Source organism: Phyllostomus hastatus, unplaced genomic scaffold (genome assembly GCF_019186645.2).
Source record: "Phyllostomus hastatus isolate PE091 unplaced genomic scaffold, TTU_PhHast_1.1 phas_scaffold_1224, whole genome shotgun sequence".
NCBI classification, from domain to species: Eukaryota; Metazoa; Chordata; class Mammalia; order Chiroptera; family Phyllostomidae; genus Phyllostomus; species Phyllostomus hastatus.
Window position 1 is genome coordinate 637,388 of NW_025334008.1, and position 15,299 is coordinate 652,686.

The 15,299-nt window shown below is 55.3% G+C and overlaps 1 protein-coding gene across 4 annotated transcripts; it reads left to right on the forward strand.

Annotated features, from left to right (window-relative positions):
• Positions 1-61: 61 nt before the first annotated feature.
• Positions 62-15,225, forward strand: RUVBL2 (RuvB like AAA ATPase 2). 4 transcript variants are annotated; one of them, XM_045856359.1, is made up of 16 exons: positions 62-360; positions 3,761-3,815; positions 5,367-5,497; positions 5,598-5,653; positions 5,933-6,074; positions 7,614-7,743; positions 7,900-7,966; positions 10,557-10,663; positions 10,756-10,849; positions 11,187-11,310; positions 11,677-11,771; positions 11,863-11,981; positions 14,069-14,188; positions 14,453-14,582; positions 14,886-15,000; positions 15,111-15,225. In XM_045856359.1, the coding sequence occupies exons 5-16, from the start codon at positions 5,945-5,947 to the stop codon at positions 15,134-15,136; spliced, it is 1,257 nt and encodes a 418-aa protein (XP_045712315.1). In that variant the 5' UTR covers positions 62-360; positions 3,761-3,815; positions 5,367-5,497; positions 5,598-5,653; positions 5,933-5,944; the 3' UTR covers positions 15,137-15,225. The 4 variants fall into 4 exon arrangements, with proteins under 4 accessions (XP_045712315.1, XP_045712314.1, XP_045712312.1 ...); XM_045856358.1 differs by lacking the exon at positions 5,367-5,497; XM_045856356.1 differs by lacking the exons at positions 62-360; positions 5,367-5,497 and adding an exon at positions 1,597-1,644.
• Positions 15,226-15,299: the final 74 nt, after the last annotated feature.

Below are 15,299 nucleotides of genomic sequence, written 5' to 3' on the forward strand. Positions count from 1 at the left end.
GGCCTTTCGTTCTGTCAATCCGGAGCTGGAGGCCCTCTAAATCACCGGGAGAGGGAAGTGGGTGGAATCAGGAGAGGGAGCGTGGAGGACGTGTGGTTGCTCAAAGAAGTGGGAAGAATTTTGCAATCGGCCTCAGCTAGAAGGCTTGGGTAAAAGGAGGAGGAGCCAGGAGGGAACAGACCCAGGAGTTTCGGCCTAAAAAGTGACGTCTAATCCCCACAAGGAGAGTTTGCATATTTATGAGGAACCACCGAGATCTTTGGAGGATCTGGTAGTCTAGAGGGGCTAGAACGCCTCGTTCTTAGCGCGCTTCCGTTTCCGTTAGGATATTGGCGGTTGGTGAGCATCATGGCAACAGTGGTGAGTGTCGGCGTGCTGAGGACGGAGGAGCGAACCCGTTATCCCGAGTCTGAGGGAGGAGCAGCTGGGGACTAGGACTCCTGGGTCTGAGGGAGCGGGAGGGCAGGGCCCCGGAGCCCTGGGTTCCAGTGGATATTTACGGCCTCTTAGGTCAGCTCGGACGGCGACTCCAACTTCCAGTCCTCAGGGCGCAATGACCAGTTCTGCCGTCCTTTGCCCTGAGGTCTGTTGAGGGTTTTAGTGTCTTGGGCTCCAACTCATCCAGGAATCTTTGAGTTATTAGTGGTGGGAATGGCAGCTGAGTACTAGGGAGAATCGCAGGCGGGACTTCAGAGCGTGGAGTCGGTGAGTGAATCTTGAACCAAAAGAGTGTTGAGCCCTGGTTGGTGTAGCTCAGTGGAATGAGCGCGGGCTGTGAACCAAAAGGGTCGCCGGTTCGATTCTCAGTCCGGGCAGATGCTTGGGTTGCAGGCCGGGTCCCCAGTGGTGGGGAGTGGCGTGCGAAAGGTAACCACACATTGATGTTTCTCTCCCTCTCTCCTACCTTTCCCCTCTCTCTAAAAATGAATTTTAAAAAGAAAGAGTTTAAATTTAAAAAAAGAAAGTGTTGAAAACTCAGAGGGTCTCAGTTGGAGAAGGGAAAGGGGCTCGGCCCCCCCTTAGATTTCCAACACCCAGTGTGGCTGCTTAATAAATTACCACTTAAATCTTCAAATGAATGGATGGATGGATGAGTGTGAACTCTGTAAAGGAGAGACCAGTGAACTTGGGGCTGTCGCTGAGTACTCCCTCACATCTGAATGGAGCCCCCCCACTGGCGCGAGCCCCCAACTGGCGCGCCTCGCTGGATTGGGTGCCCTCCTACAATCTGGCTCATCTACCAGGACACAGTCCTGGGTTTCTGGCCTGGTCCCTGCTTGGGGTGAGGGCGAGAGGCAGCCTATCCGTGTTTCTCGGGCACATTCCTGTTGCTCTCCCTCTCCCTCACTCTCTCCCTTAAAGTAAATAAAAATGAAACTTAAAAAAACCCACACACAAATCTGCATGGAGAAGGGATGTGGCCTTAGCTGAGGGGTTGGACTGTGTTCCCATGGTGACTCCAGTGTATGTAGGGGGAAGGGTGGGGTGAGAGTTACTGGGAGGGGTATGAAATTTGAGACTTGCTGTTTCTGTGCTGGTCTCTTGCCTAGGGGGTGGATAGGGAAGCAGAAGAGGAAAGGGCAGTGGCCATACTCTGGAGACCCTTTTCCCATGGGCGTGGATGAAGTATTGGAAGTATGGGGGGTGAGTGCTGCATTTTAAAATACCCTCTGTTTCCAAGGGGTTAGTGGGCTCCATCGGAGAGGCTTAAGGTGAAAGGCTAGACCTGCTAAGAGGTGGGTCTATTTAGTTGGGATTGCTGAGGGTTGGGATTCTTGGGAGGATTTCTATTTTTGGCCTCAGGTAAAGTCTGATGGGCTGTGTAGGAGTGTGTGTGGGGATGTTCTCAGGTTTGGGGGCAGTGACCAATGGTCTTGGGTTCCACCTTTGTGGGGGTGGGGAGCGAGTGGGAGGGGCCGCAACAACAAGGGAGGAACCTTGTGACCACATGAATGGAGGTCAGAAAGTCTTACACTCCTGGTTCCAGAGACCCAAGGGTTCCCTTAAGTTGGATGCCTGCATCTCCTCTTATTCTGGTGGAAGGAGAGAGACTTGTGGGGAGGAAGGAAGGAAGGTTGGGGTGAGGTGGCCAAGGAGCAGGGTCAGTGTGGTAGCTTCTTAAGCTTCGCTTATTAGATGATACAAAATAGTCCCAAGTATCAGAAAATAATAGAGCCAACACCCAAGAACCCATCACCCAGATTTTTAAAAAACAGCTTTACTGAGATATAACTCATATCTCATACAATTTACCCATTTAAAAGATATTGTTCATTAGCTTTTAGGACATTCACAAAATTGTTCAGTTTTAGAACATCTTCGGGACCCCAGAAAGAAACCCTACTCCTCTTACGCCCACCCTTCAGTCCTCCCATCCCCCAGCCCTAGGCAGCCACTACTCACCTTTCCATCTCAGTGGCTTGGCCTGTTCTGGACATTTCATGTCAATGACGTTTTACAACATGTGGTCCTTCGGTCCTTTGTGTTTGGCTTCTCTCGCTTAACATGTGTTCAAGTCAGAACTTTGTTCCTCTTTATAGCTGAATGATACTCCATTATATGGCTATACCACACAGTTTTCGTGTTTTTTTTTTTTTAAAGATTTTATTTATTTTTAGAAAAAGGGGAAGGGAGGGGGAAAGAGGGAGAGAAACACTGATGTGAGAGGGAAACATTGATCGGTTGCCTCTTCTACACCCCCGACAGGGGACCGAATCTGCAACCCAGGCATGTGCCCTGAATGGGAATTGAACCAGCAACCTCTCACTTTGTGGGATGACACCCAACCAACTGAGCCACACCGGTCAGGGCTGGTTATAACGAACTATTTATTTCTCTGTTCACTAGTGGATAGACATTTTGGAGTTTTTCCACCCTTTGCTTATAATAATGCTGTTATTAGCATTCACCTGGCTCTCCAGTGGGTTCTAATGGACTACGGTGTTGTTCACTCATCTCCCTCCCCGACATGGGAAGGGCTGGTGGCTGGCTTCTCTCTTTGGAGAGGTTGGGACGCCGGGGTCCTGAGCACTGACCTTTGGAATGAGCTCAGAAATTTACTGTGTTATTCACTCAAACCCCAAACACTGAGGCCTGAGGTGCACAAGTGAGGCTTGGGCTGTGCCTTTCAGGGACGCACACCCACCCGAGCCAAGAACATCCATCTAACCGTCTCCCTCGGGAGAGTGAGATCCCACAGGGAGGTTGGACTCCCAGCCGAGGCCCTTCTGCCTGGGCACCCAGAAACCCTAGACCTGACCTGGCAGGGTCAGGGATTAGGGAGGGCCCCCTCAGGGAGCACAGCTTGGTCTGGTTCAGTGAGGGGTGGGGAGAGCAGGCAGGACTCCAGGGCCGGCCCGTATGTCCCACGCCCTAGTGGCAGAGCTGGGGTGTCCAGTGCGGGAGGGGCAGGGGGGCCTGCAGGTCCAACCACCCCCAGCAAGATGCCTGCTCTGGGTTAGTGTTTGTCCTCACACTGATTCTTCCTTCACCAAGCAGTTCTGTGCCCCAAATATGGGCGAGGCCGTGGGGACAGAGCTTTGAATGGGACACAGTCCTCGTCGTCCTGGGACTCAGAATGCAGAGGGTCACCCAGGCAGCTGAGAGGGTGGCAGTGGCTGGAGGTGGGGCTGTCGGCCTGGTCTTGGAGAGGAGTGGAGGGTACTTTCTCATGGGAGGTGGCAGGAGGGACAGAAGAGTGTTTGGTGGAAACGGGGACCATGAGGGCTCTTCTGACATGTCTTCCTTCTTTCACTCCCAGACGGCCACCACCAAGGTCCCAGAGATCCGCGATGTGACGAGGATCGAGCGCATTGGTGAGTGGGCATGGAGCAGAGCAGGACCCTGCCTGCCCTGTGCTCCTCTTCAGAGCCAACCTGCCCTGCACCACGAGAGGCATGAGTGGGCGCTCTAGCTCCCTATCTGGTGGGGGAGGATCCTGAGTGCCCAACAGGGGTCAGAGGGCACCACGCTGGACCCCAATCCCAGGCTGCAGGCTTTGCCACCCTGTGGACTTCTGGGAGAACCAGCACCCTGCTTGGCAGTCACAGGAGTGGACAGTTGCTGAGTGTGTTCTGGGTGTGGCTCTGTGCTGAACGTCCTGTCCACCCAGCATTCACTTGGGCAGTGTGAGCTCCCTGCGGGTCAGGACCTGGCCTGGCTCATTCCCAGCAGGTGACATAGAAAACCACTGAGGGCACGGGTTCGCATCCCGCTGGTCCTCACAGTTGCCCACGAGGTGCAGAGTGTGAGGTCATTCCAGTGCAGCCGGGGTAACTGAGACGCAGAGCTGTCAGTCACCAGTCCCGGCTCACACCACAGGGCGCCTGGGCTCCAGGAACAGGAGTTGGGGTGCAGCAGGGCCGGCTGGGCGCAGCCTTCACAGAGAGCCTTCCTTGCAGACTGTGCTCATTGGTTCAGATTTATTCACTCAGTTCCTACAAGGCAGGCAGGCCGGGCCTGCCTCGTGAGCTCCTTCACAGCACAAAGATGACTTGTTGAAAGGTTAGATGATGGTTAGCCTTTTGTAGCGATAAAGTGTTTTAAAATCAGTTATGTCTAATACATCATAAGTATTACTTTCATATGCACAGGGAAACAAAATTTCCTCCAACTCGTGTTATTGCAGGGGTCTAGACCAATTCCACAATATCCCTGAGAGATCCCTTCACAGGCTTGTGGCTACCAGCCTGGTTTCTAGAAGCATATTGCTGGGTGCCACTTCTGAGCCAAATAGCTCAGCTAGGTGCTCTCCAGGCCTCAGTTTCCTTATCTGCCAAATGAGGGTAGACTAGTTCCCCTGCTTCAGTAACGTGAAGTCCTTCCCGCGCAGGCGCCGATGCTGTGTCCACACTGCTGGGAGCCCAGGACCCAGCAGACACTAGTGGCGCCCAGGAGCTGCCCCAGTCCCTGCCCTGGGGGTGCTTGTGGTCTAGTGTGGGGTCGACAGATCCTCTCTTAAAGGGTCAGAGAGTAAATCTTTTTTCTGTTGAAAAGATTCAATTCTCCTGTTGCAGGGGGAAAGCAGCCCCAGACAGTACAAGTAAATGGGCGTGTTTGTCCCAATAAATCTTTATTTACAAAAACAAGTGGCTGGACCCCAGGCTGTAGTTTCTCCAGTCCCACTGTAGTGTAAAGCATTGAATCCCGAGTCTGCACTCCTCACTGGCTGTGGATCCTGGGCAACAGACCTGACCTCTCTGAGCCTCTTCTGCACCCATGTTGGTGAGAGCCCGGGGTAGTTACAGAACCCCAGAAGCACTCCCAGGGGATAGTAGCTGGGACCACTGTTTCTCGGGGTTACGTGAAAGGAAATGAGAACCTGTGAGGCCACACAGGTCAAAGCACATAGTAACTGTGGTCCTTAGCCTTCCAGGTTAGTCCTGACCGACCCCGTGGTTCACCAGGCCCAGGGACTCCGGTCCAGCTCTGAGGGATTCTGAGAAGAGCCCCTCTCCTTCACTGAGCATTTCACAAGCCCTGCCATCCCTCCAGTGAGGTGGGGAACTCCAGGGTCCGGAGGGGAACTTGTCACCTCGGCCACACACTGCTAGGAGCTGGCCAATAACTGTGTCTCCTGCTTCCCTCTCTGCACACAGGAGCTCACTCCCACATCCGGGGACTGGGGCTGGATGACGCCTTGGAGCCTCGGCAGGTAGAGCTGATCTGGGTGGGTGGGAAGCCTGCTCTGTGGAGGGCCCCCGGGAGTATGGGGGCTGTTACATTTCTCTGGACCTTTAGCTCCGTATTTATGAAATTCAGCCACATACAGAGTTCTATTGGGCTGAAAAAAATTGTGGTAGCAAAGGCTTTTTGGCTTTTCCCCGATGTCCCTCCAAACATCTGCTTCCGTGTCCTAGGCCGGGAGGTGGTAGAGATGGGGGTGGCCCTGCAGGAAGGCAGCTGTTCTGCTCTCTGGCCCCCCACCCCACAGGCCTCCCAGGGCATGGTCGGTCAGCTGGCGGCCCGGCGAGCAGCTGGCGTGGTGCTAGAGATGATCCGGGAAGGGAAGATCGCTGGGCGGGCGGTGCTCATCGCCGGCCAGCCTGGTACTGGGAAGACAGCCATCGCCATGGGTAAGTGACCTCTCGGGACAGGAGCTGTGCTGGGCTCTTCCAGAGAAACCCCCGTGTGAGTCAGGTCCAGATTCAGCCCCTTATAACAGGCACCCCGAAATGGCTGCAGCTTATCCACGTAGGGTTCACTCCCTCACGTGGAGGAATCTGTACATGGGCAGGTAGGGCTTGCTGAGCAATTCTGTGAAGTCTTCTACCTTCCTGCCTCAACATTCTTGGCACTGATTTCCATGTGGGGGTCACCTCGGGTTCCAACAGGGTTGCCTAAGCTCCAGTCTTCTCATCCATACTCCACGTAACAGGGAAAAGAAAGGAATTGCAATAAAGTTCTACTTCCTAGATGTAGCTCCCTTTAAGCACTTGACTTGGGGGTCCCACACACTTTTGCTCATATTTTACCAACTAGATTTAGAGAGATACATTAATGGGCTGCACGCACCCAACTGGGCACCTGCCCTGCAGCCCAGCAAAGTGCCTGACTGAGATTCGACCTGGCAACCTTTCAGTTCGCAGGCTGGTGCTCAACCCACAGAGCCACACCAGCCAGAGCAATTTTTTTTATATTTAATAACATGAGGGTTCTGGAACTAAGGAAGAAGGAGAAGATGGGCATCCAGTAGATAATCAGCGGTCTCTTTTGCATTCCACTAGTGATTTAAGATGTTTTTACACATAACTGCCCATCATCCTCCTTGTCTGTCCTTCCGAAGCCTATTCCAGTGTCTCTTCCTCATTAGACCCTTCCCCCAGCCTCCTCCCCTCCCACTCACTCCCACCTGTGTGCCCTGACGGAGAGGTCAGGCAGCAGTGCAGTGGGAGCTGGGTTTTTAGCTGAGACGAGGCAGCGCTCACATGGATGCCCTGGTGTGCCAGGCCCTGGACAGACGCTGGGGATACAGAGATGAGGAAGACCCAGGTCCTGGCTTTAAGGAGTGTCCTGTCTGGGGAGAGGGTGGTCGACACATTCTCTTCCAGGGTGATGTGTGCTGTGCGGATAGAGGAGGGCGGGCAGCTGTCAGGAGAAGCTTCACAGATATGTCAGCCCCTGAGCTGGGACTTGCAGGCTGTCCGGAAATGTCCCAGACAGACCACAGGGAGCAGGATGTCCAGGTGCAGAGCGTGGCACCCCTGAGAAGGTGACCAGGAGGCATTGCCACTGCTCACTGGTCAGGAGGGTTCTGTGACTCCTGTCTGTGGAACTCAGCTCAGAGCTGAGCAGATCCCTGGAGAGGGGCTGCCGGGTGGGGAGCTTGGGTCTTGTGGTCACTGGGGACACAGCCCTGCGGTCGCCTGCCAGCTGCGGGCCTCACCCCGTAGAGCAGGCCTGGCCCTCCGCTGGTAAGATTGTAGGCTCATAAAGTGCCCCCCCCCCCAGAATGGTGTAGGTTTCTAATGCAGCGTGCTGTTGAGGCCCGTGTCCCTGGCTTTCTTTGCGTCACCCTGTCTGCACGCAGCAGGAAGAGTTGGTGTCCCCCAGAATTGGTGTCAGGACCTGGTGCCAGGGCCGCACCCCATCCACCCCAACTGTCTCCTCCCCAGGCATGGCGCAGGCCCTGGGCCCCGACACCCCGTTCACAGCCATCGCGGGCAGCGAGATCTTCTCCTTGGAGATGAGCAAGACGGAAGCGCTAACGCAGGCCTTCCGCAGGTCCATCGGCGTTCGCATCAAGTAAGCACGGGGCGGGAGTGGGGGTGGGGCGGCTCCTGGTGGTCTCCGGGCAACCCCTATCCTGGCCCCTTGTCCTGTGCCCAAGAGCTCGTGTGAGTTAGCGATTCCCAAGAGCCCAGGTGTCAGGCGCTCTCCTCAGATGTGCTCTCTGGCTAGGGAGGAGACGGAGATCATCGAAGGGGAGGTGGTGGAGATCCAGATCGATCGGCCAGCCACAGGGACGGTGAGTCGGCGCCCAAGTCCGGGCCACCTACAGGCTGCAGGGTGGTCGGGGTATCAAGTGTGAGCTGAGGTCAGAATCCCGTGGAATGTTCCAGCCTCAGATGGGAGCACCTGCCTGCCTGCAGTAGGGGGTCACTAATCAAAGGAGCCATTGATTGATTTGTGAGGGACACCATGGTGGCGAAAACCAAGTGGTGGAGTAAGCAGAGGTCTGGGGGCCGTTCACAGTGGATTGCTGAAGGGCCGTAGGCCCGGCCACCCGGCACCTGCACAGCGTAGTACTGAAAGCTGAAGACTTTTTTGTTGTAAAGTAAAACAAATACAAAGTAACATGTAAAAGAAGCATGTAGTCTAATAAATTATCATAAACCAAATCCCTTATAACCACCACCAAGACCAAAAACTAGAACTTTGCCAGCCCCATGTCCCTTCCCCCTTTTTCCAACACCGCCCAGGTCTGCCCACAGGTCGCCTCCCTCACGGTTATTGTGTCTTTGCTTTTGCTTAGTTTTCTTTCCAGCTGCAAACGGCCCAAAACTGCAGCTCTCTGGAGTCTGTTCTCATGGTCTGGTCTCCTCTTCATCTCTCTCTTTTTTTTTTTAAGATTTTTTATTTATTTAGTTTTAGGCAGAAGAAGGGAGAGAAACATCACTGTGTGGTTGCCTCTCGAATGTCCCCCTACTGGGGACCTCACCCCCAACCCAGGCATGTGCCCTGACTGGGAATCGAACCAGTGACCCTTTGGTTCGCAGAGTGGCGCTCAATCCACTGAGCCACACCAGCCAGGGCCTCTTTTTTTTTTACCTAACAATTTATCTGTCAGTCTTTCTTTTGAATTGAGGTAAAATTATGTAACATAAAATTTACCATTAACCAATTTATTTATTTATTTATTTATTCATTTTAAGATTTTATTTATTTTTAGAGAGAGGGGAAGGAAAGGAGAGAGGGAGAGAAAGAAACATTAATGTGTGGTTGCCTCTTATGCGCTCCCTACTGGGGACCTGACTTGGCCCGCAACCCAGGCATGTGCCCTGACTAGGAATCAAACTAGCCACCCTCTGGTTCACAGGCCTGTGCTCAATCCATAACACCTACACCAGCCAGGGCACCGTTAACCATTTTAAAGTCACTCTCCCTCCCTCCTGTCCCTAGCCCTGGCCATAATGAATCTGGCTTCTGTCTCTAGATTTGCCGATTCTGGGGATTGCCTGCAACTGGGATCCTACAGTCTAGCTTCTTCCACCCGGCTGGTGTGTTCGAGGTCCCCCCATGTTTGTAGTTCTCTCATAAATATTAAGTTGCGGCTGCTGGTAAAATGCTAAATAAAAGGAAATTCAAACATGTTTCAAGCCCATTGACCTGACGTGTGGTCACCTTCTCTCTCTGTCTTGTCATATCGACAACGCTCCTCCCTATCCGCTGTTCGTTTTCAGTGGGGATGGAACTGACGTGCATGATGACATTGCCTCACATTTTAACACCTGTAAACAGCCTCTTAAATTCACACCATTTATTGGCAATTAAATTTTGAATTTAAAAAATGTAGTAGAACTTGGAGTGATGAGGCACAAAGTACAATATACACATGATATACTGTAGAATTGAATGCATGAAACTTACGTAATTTTATTAAGCAACCGTGCCTCAATATAAAAAAATAAACAAAGATATAGTGAGCTATTTAAATATAGGGAAAGCTATTCATTCTTTAAATTAGATTCTGATTACAGAAATCCATGGGTACATCCTCCCTTTAAAAATGAAAAAGTCACCCTGGCTGGTGTGGCTCAGTGGATTGAGTGCTGGCCTACAAAACACAAGGTCAGGTTGCTGGTTCAATTCCCAGTCAGGGCACATGCCTGGGTTGCGGGCCAGGTCCCCAGTACAGGACACGTGAGAGGCAACCACACATTGATATTTCTCTCCCTCTCTTTCTCCTTCTCTTCCCCTCTCTCTAAAAATCAATCAATGAATTCTTTGGGGAAAAAAATTAAAAACACAAGCTCCCTTTAACTTCTTCCCCAGTGCCAGCCCTCTTGTCCTGCTACCCGTCCCTACAAAAGGTGCAGAAGCCCACAGTGGAAACAATGCAGGAAAACGAGAGGTGGTTGGGTGGCTGGGGGAAGCCTAGGAAGTATTGGTGGCTTCTCTTGTGGGGTGACAGGTGGCATTTTTGTTTTCTTTGCTGTGTTTAGCTTAGCTCTGTTGTCTGGATTTTTGATTGACACCCCCCCCCCCAAAAAAAAGAAAACACCTTTTATTTGGGTATAAAAGAGGAATGTCATCTGAGTCCAGGCCCCCTTGGCCATTTCATGGGACCCCCAGGCCTGTGTTGTTTTGTCTGTTTACTGGGTTTTTCACAATAGCTTTGTTGAGGTGCATTTGACATCCAAGAAGCTGCTGACGTTAAACATTTTAGGGGGTTAAGTTGTGACAGTGGTGTGCACCCGTGAAGCCGCCGCCATGGTTGTGGCAGTGATTGCACCCCTCCCCCCTCAAGGCTTTCCCGCATCTGCTTGTTTTGAAGCTGTGCTGGAGAGACACCGGGACCTTCACTAAGCCCTTGCCTGGTATGTCACCCCTTTCAGGGCTCCAAGGTGGGCAAGCTGACCCTCAAGACCACAGAGATGGAGACCATATACGACTTGGGCACCAAGATGATCGAGTCCCTGACCAAGGACAAGGTCCAGGCCGGGTGAGCGGCGTGGGGGCCGCAGCAGATGCCCAGGGTGCGGGGGGCATCTTGGGCGCCTCCCTCCCCTCACCCCTGCCCTCCTTCCCCTGCAGGGACGTGATCACCATCGACAAGGCCACGGGCAAGATCTCTAAACTCGGCCGTTCCTTCACCCGCGCCCGAGACTATGACGCCATGGGCTCTCAGGTGCGGTGGGGCGCTGGGGACCCCCTGACTCCAGGCACCAGGATGTTCCCCCAGATCTCCTGTCACCCATCCCTGTGTCCCCAGTACTCCTCCTTCTCCTCTGTACGCTCCAGGACGGGGAGGCCCCTCCGCTTGGTACTGAGTTCATGGTTTGGGAGGTCCCCAGGGACCCCCGAATCCTGGAGTGCTCTTGATGACCTCCTGGGCCCAGGGTTTCCAGGCTACCCTCATCTGGATTCCCAGCTCCTTTCCAGGGTGCCCCAGGCTCCCACACACAGAGCCCCTTTGGGCCCCCCTTCACATTCTCCTCTGCCCTTGTCTCTGCCCCGCCCCACAGACCAAGTTCGTGCAGTGCCCAGATGGGGAGCTGCAGAAGCGCAAGGAGGTGGTGCACACCGTGTCCCTGCACGAGATCGACGTCATCAACTCCCGCACCCAGGGCTTCCTGGCCCTCTTCTCGGGTGAGGCCCTGCCATCCCCCCTCATGCACCCTCCATGCATGCCCATCCTCCCATACAGTCCTCTTCCCCTACCCGGGGCTTCCTCAGTCCCTGTTGGCTGTCACGTGCTTTCTCCCTCCTCCTCTGTTGCTGAGTCCCTGTCAGGCCGTCTGATGGTGGCACAGCCCTACCCTCTCTCCCTTCTGAGGTCCCTTCTCCTCTCCGGGGACATTTTAGACCCCTGGCCCTCCTGTCCCTCTGCCACTCCAGACTTGGTCTCCCTTCCCTCGGTCCCTGGTGCCTCATCTTCCTCCTTCACCCACCTCTGGCCCCCGGATCCCTGTTTCCGTTCTGACAGCCTCCCCCACACCCCCCTGCCTCCTACAGGCGACACAGGGGAGATCAAGTCAGAAGTCCGAGAGCAGATAAATGCCAAGGTGGCCGAGTGGCGCGAGGAGGGCAAGGCGGAGATCATACCTGGAGTGCGTACCGGGTGTGGCCGCTTGGGGTGAGCAGCAGCGGGAGAAGAGGGGCCCTGGGCGTGGGTGTGACGCTCCCCCTGGTGGCCCCCAGGTGCTGTTCATTGACGAGGTCCACATGCTGGATATCGAGAGCTTCTCCTTCCTCAACCGGGCCCTGGAGAGTGACATGGCGCCTGTCCTCATCATGGCCACCAACCGCGGCATCACCCGGTGAGCTGGCGGGCAGGGCCCCAGGGTAAACGGGCGTTTGCCATGCACCCTGGGTGGAAGGGGTGGGCCTGGCTGCTGTGGCAGCCTGCCCACAGGGGCCGCGACTCAGAGGGGCTGCACTTCTCCCTCAGGGTGGGCGGGCAGTCGAGGCCGGAAGGCAGCTCTGCTCCATAAGGAAGCCCAGCGACCGAGGTTTCTGTCTTAAGGGTATAGTTTCTCAGGCTGTGTGCCGAGGCACCCAGGGTACTGCATTAAGCCCAGAATTCCAAGGGGTGGTTTCGGTGGTGGCAGAGGGATGCACAGGGGCGTCTGTTGCACACTGATCAGCCCACTGCAGTGAGGTCTCAGACCCAACTCCTTAATCCATGAGGTGGAGCTTAGTGTTTTTTTCTGTCCTGAGGACACTGTGGGGAAGTCCTGAAACAGGAAGGGCACCAAGCTCTGATAAAGCTTGGGAGCCTCTGTCTTGGGGTGTCGCCAGTGTCCCGGGCCCTGCTGGCCTCCCAGCTGGCTCTCTCCCTCACCTCACCTGTGTTGCCGTTCAGAGGAAGGGAGAAGGAAGTGGGGAGCAAACAGCGCCCCTGTGTTGTCCCCCCCACCCGCAGGGGCCCAGAGGCTGCACCTACCACTGCCACTGAGACCCATTTTCCTGTCCCACTCAGCATCTTGGCTGTGCCTCATGGCACAAGAGGCCGGGGACTGTCATCTCCAGTGCTGTAGTGTCGTGCCAGCTGACACTGCCTGGTGGGGCTGGTCACCACCTGGGGGAAGAGAGGGGTGTGGCCACCGGGAGCGAGGCAGACTTTTCCCAGATAAACTGCTCCGAGCCTCAGCGGAGGCTCAGGGCGTGGATATTGTCTCAGCCCCTTTACAGATGGCCGCCAGGTCTGGTGACATGTGCAGGGCAGATGTAGGGTCTGACCTCCAGAGGACTGGGCACCAGAAGAGACCCGCTGAGAGTGTGTGTGTGGCAGCTGCAGCTCAGGGTGTGGGAGCGGCGCTCAGGCACCTCACCCCTCCTTCCCCGCAGATTGTGTCTGTGGGTCTGCTTCCTCGCTACAATGCACCTGCGTAGACAAGGCGCCGCTCTGCCTTCCACTGTCAGTTCGTGTGCTGTGGACAGGTTTCCTGTTCGTGATCTCTTCGGTGCCATATCTGTCACATTCAGTGCCTTTTGTTGGTGGTTTTGTTGTATAAAACGGCCCCTAGTTGTCCCATGTCCCTCAGCCCCTAAAGGTTGGGATGTGCCTTTCAGAGAAGGTGAGCTTTGTCAGGGCACGAGTTACGCACAGGTGACTGTAAGTTTGATGGATAGGAGTCAGTAACATGCATTAAATAACCTGGCTTTAAACAGAAGCACAGGTGCACGCCACCCCCGCCAGGAGCACACCCACACCTTCCCCCTCCTCTTCCCCTACAGACACTCATCTCCTAAATGCTGAGGGTCCCCACAAGACTTGCAGCCAGGGTAGTTGTGGGCAGTGGCAGCCCGTCCCGGGCTCACCCCCTGCACCTGTCCCCAAGGCCCCTTTCCTCTGACTCTCCAGTGAGACAAGGTAGCCCGGTCCAGGCGCTCCTGCTGCTGCTTCTGTGCTAAGCCCTTCCTTGTTTCACTGTGCCCTGCTTTACTCTAAAAACAAAAACAGAAGCACATCAAACCAGGCAATATACTGGGTGACAAAATATTGTGAAGGGGGCAGGCTCACAAGAACCTAACTGCGTGTTTTTCTGGGACCAGGGGTTCAGTGCCTGCTGACTGAGTCTTCACCCCATTTTATAGAACGTAACTCCCACCGATAATGAATTCTAGCGCCCGCTGTGTGCGATGGCCTGCGCTGGGCTAGGGGCAGCAGGGACCGGGTCCTTGAAGCAGTAATCCCAGACACAGCTCTCCGGCTCGGTGGGAATGATGCAGTGGGCCGTGCAGCCAGGCACTGACGTCAGCGCTGACCTGAAGGTCAAGTGGTATTTGGCCCAGTGAGTGGGCCGCGGTGTCGGAGGTGGGAGGCAAGACTCCAGGTAGAGGGAGCGAAGAGCCAGGTTCCCGGAGCACCCTGCTGACATCCCTCCCTCTCCCTATTCCATAGCATCCGGGGAACCAGCTACCAGAGCCCCCACGGCATCCCCATCGACCTGCTGGACCGACTGCTGATCGTCTCCACCTCTCCCTACAGCGAGAAGGACACGAAGCAGATCCTCCGCATCCGGTGCGGAGGGGGCCAGATGGTGGCCTGAGGGGCGGGGCCAGGCCAGGGCCCACCCTGTTTGCCAAATGGGGACCTTGAGATCTTGGGGGGTGATGACTGTCCCAAACGGTCTGGGTCTAGAAGAAGTAGGGCCAGGCAACCCGGCGGTGGCCTCTGATACTAGGTGGGGGTCCCTGTGGGGAAGGGGGTGGGGGGAGGCAAGACACCCAGGGCTTGCTGCAGTCAGAGGCCCGCCCAGTCTGAGCCCCTCGCCCCTGCTTGCAGGTGCGAGGAGGAGGACGTGGAGATGAGTGAGGACGCCTACACAGTGCTGACCCGTATCGGGCTGGAGACCTCCCTGCGCTACGCCATCCAGCTCATCACGGCCGCCAGCCTGGTGTGCCGGAAACGCAAGGTCGGCCCGCTGCTCCAAGGGCTTTGGGTTGTCGCATGTAGTCTGGGAACTCATGTGTTCAGAGGCAGGGAACTTGGGTCCCTTGGGTTATTTCCTTGTCTCCCGGCCTGACATGTGGTAGGCGCTCAGTGGCTGCGGACTGTAACCTGATGCCAAGTCCATCTCACTGAGGGAGGGAGAGCTCGGGCCTGCAGCCCACAGGTGGCGGAGGCGGGGTTTGCACCCAGGCACTGTGGCCCCAGTGTCCCAGTCCTGACCCTTCTCCTGGGAAAGGCCCCGCTGAGGCTCCCTGTCCCCCTCTAGGGCACGGAGGTGCAGGTAGACGACATCAAGCGAGTCTACTCGCTCTTCCTGGATGAGTCGCGCTCCACGCAGTACATGAAGGAGTACCAGGACGCCTTCCTCTTCAACGAGCTCAGTGAGTGTCTGACTCCCTGCCCCCCGGCTCCCCCAGTCCCAGTGTTGCTGGACAGCTCAGGCCCCAGCCTCTGGGCCACAGTGACCCCATCGCATTTCTTCTCCCCGCAGAAGGCGAGACCATGGACACCTCCTGAGCTGAGCTCCCCTCCCACCTCACCCCTCCTCCCCGTTTTCTACCAGAGTTCTGACACTGTGACTTTGTATAAAATTATTCTGAAACTGGGCCCACCGTGTGTGTGTTGTGCGCACGCACCCAAAACTCAAAGAAAGGCCGCCCCAGGGTGTGGTTTGAGAAGC

Excerpts from the sequence above, each read along its gene's own strand:
- RUVBL2 (XM_045856356.1), top strand. The coding sequence starts at position 1,612 with ATGGGCGTGGATGAAGTATTGGAAGTATGGGGG. Across the intron at positions 1,645-3,760 it reads AAGTATTGGAAGTATGGGGG|ACGGCCACCACCAAGGTCCC; the intron begins GTGAGTGCTGCA and ends TTTCACTCCCAG. Across the intron at positions 14,583-14,885 it reads TGGTGTGCCGGAAACGCAAG|GGCACGGAGGTGCAGGTAGA; the intron begins GTCGGCCCGCTG and ends GTCCCCCTCTAG.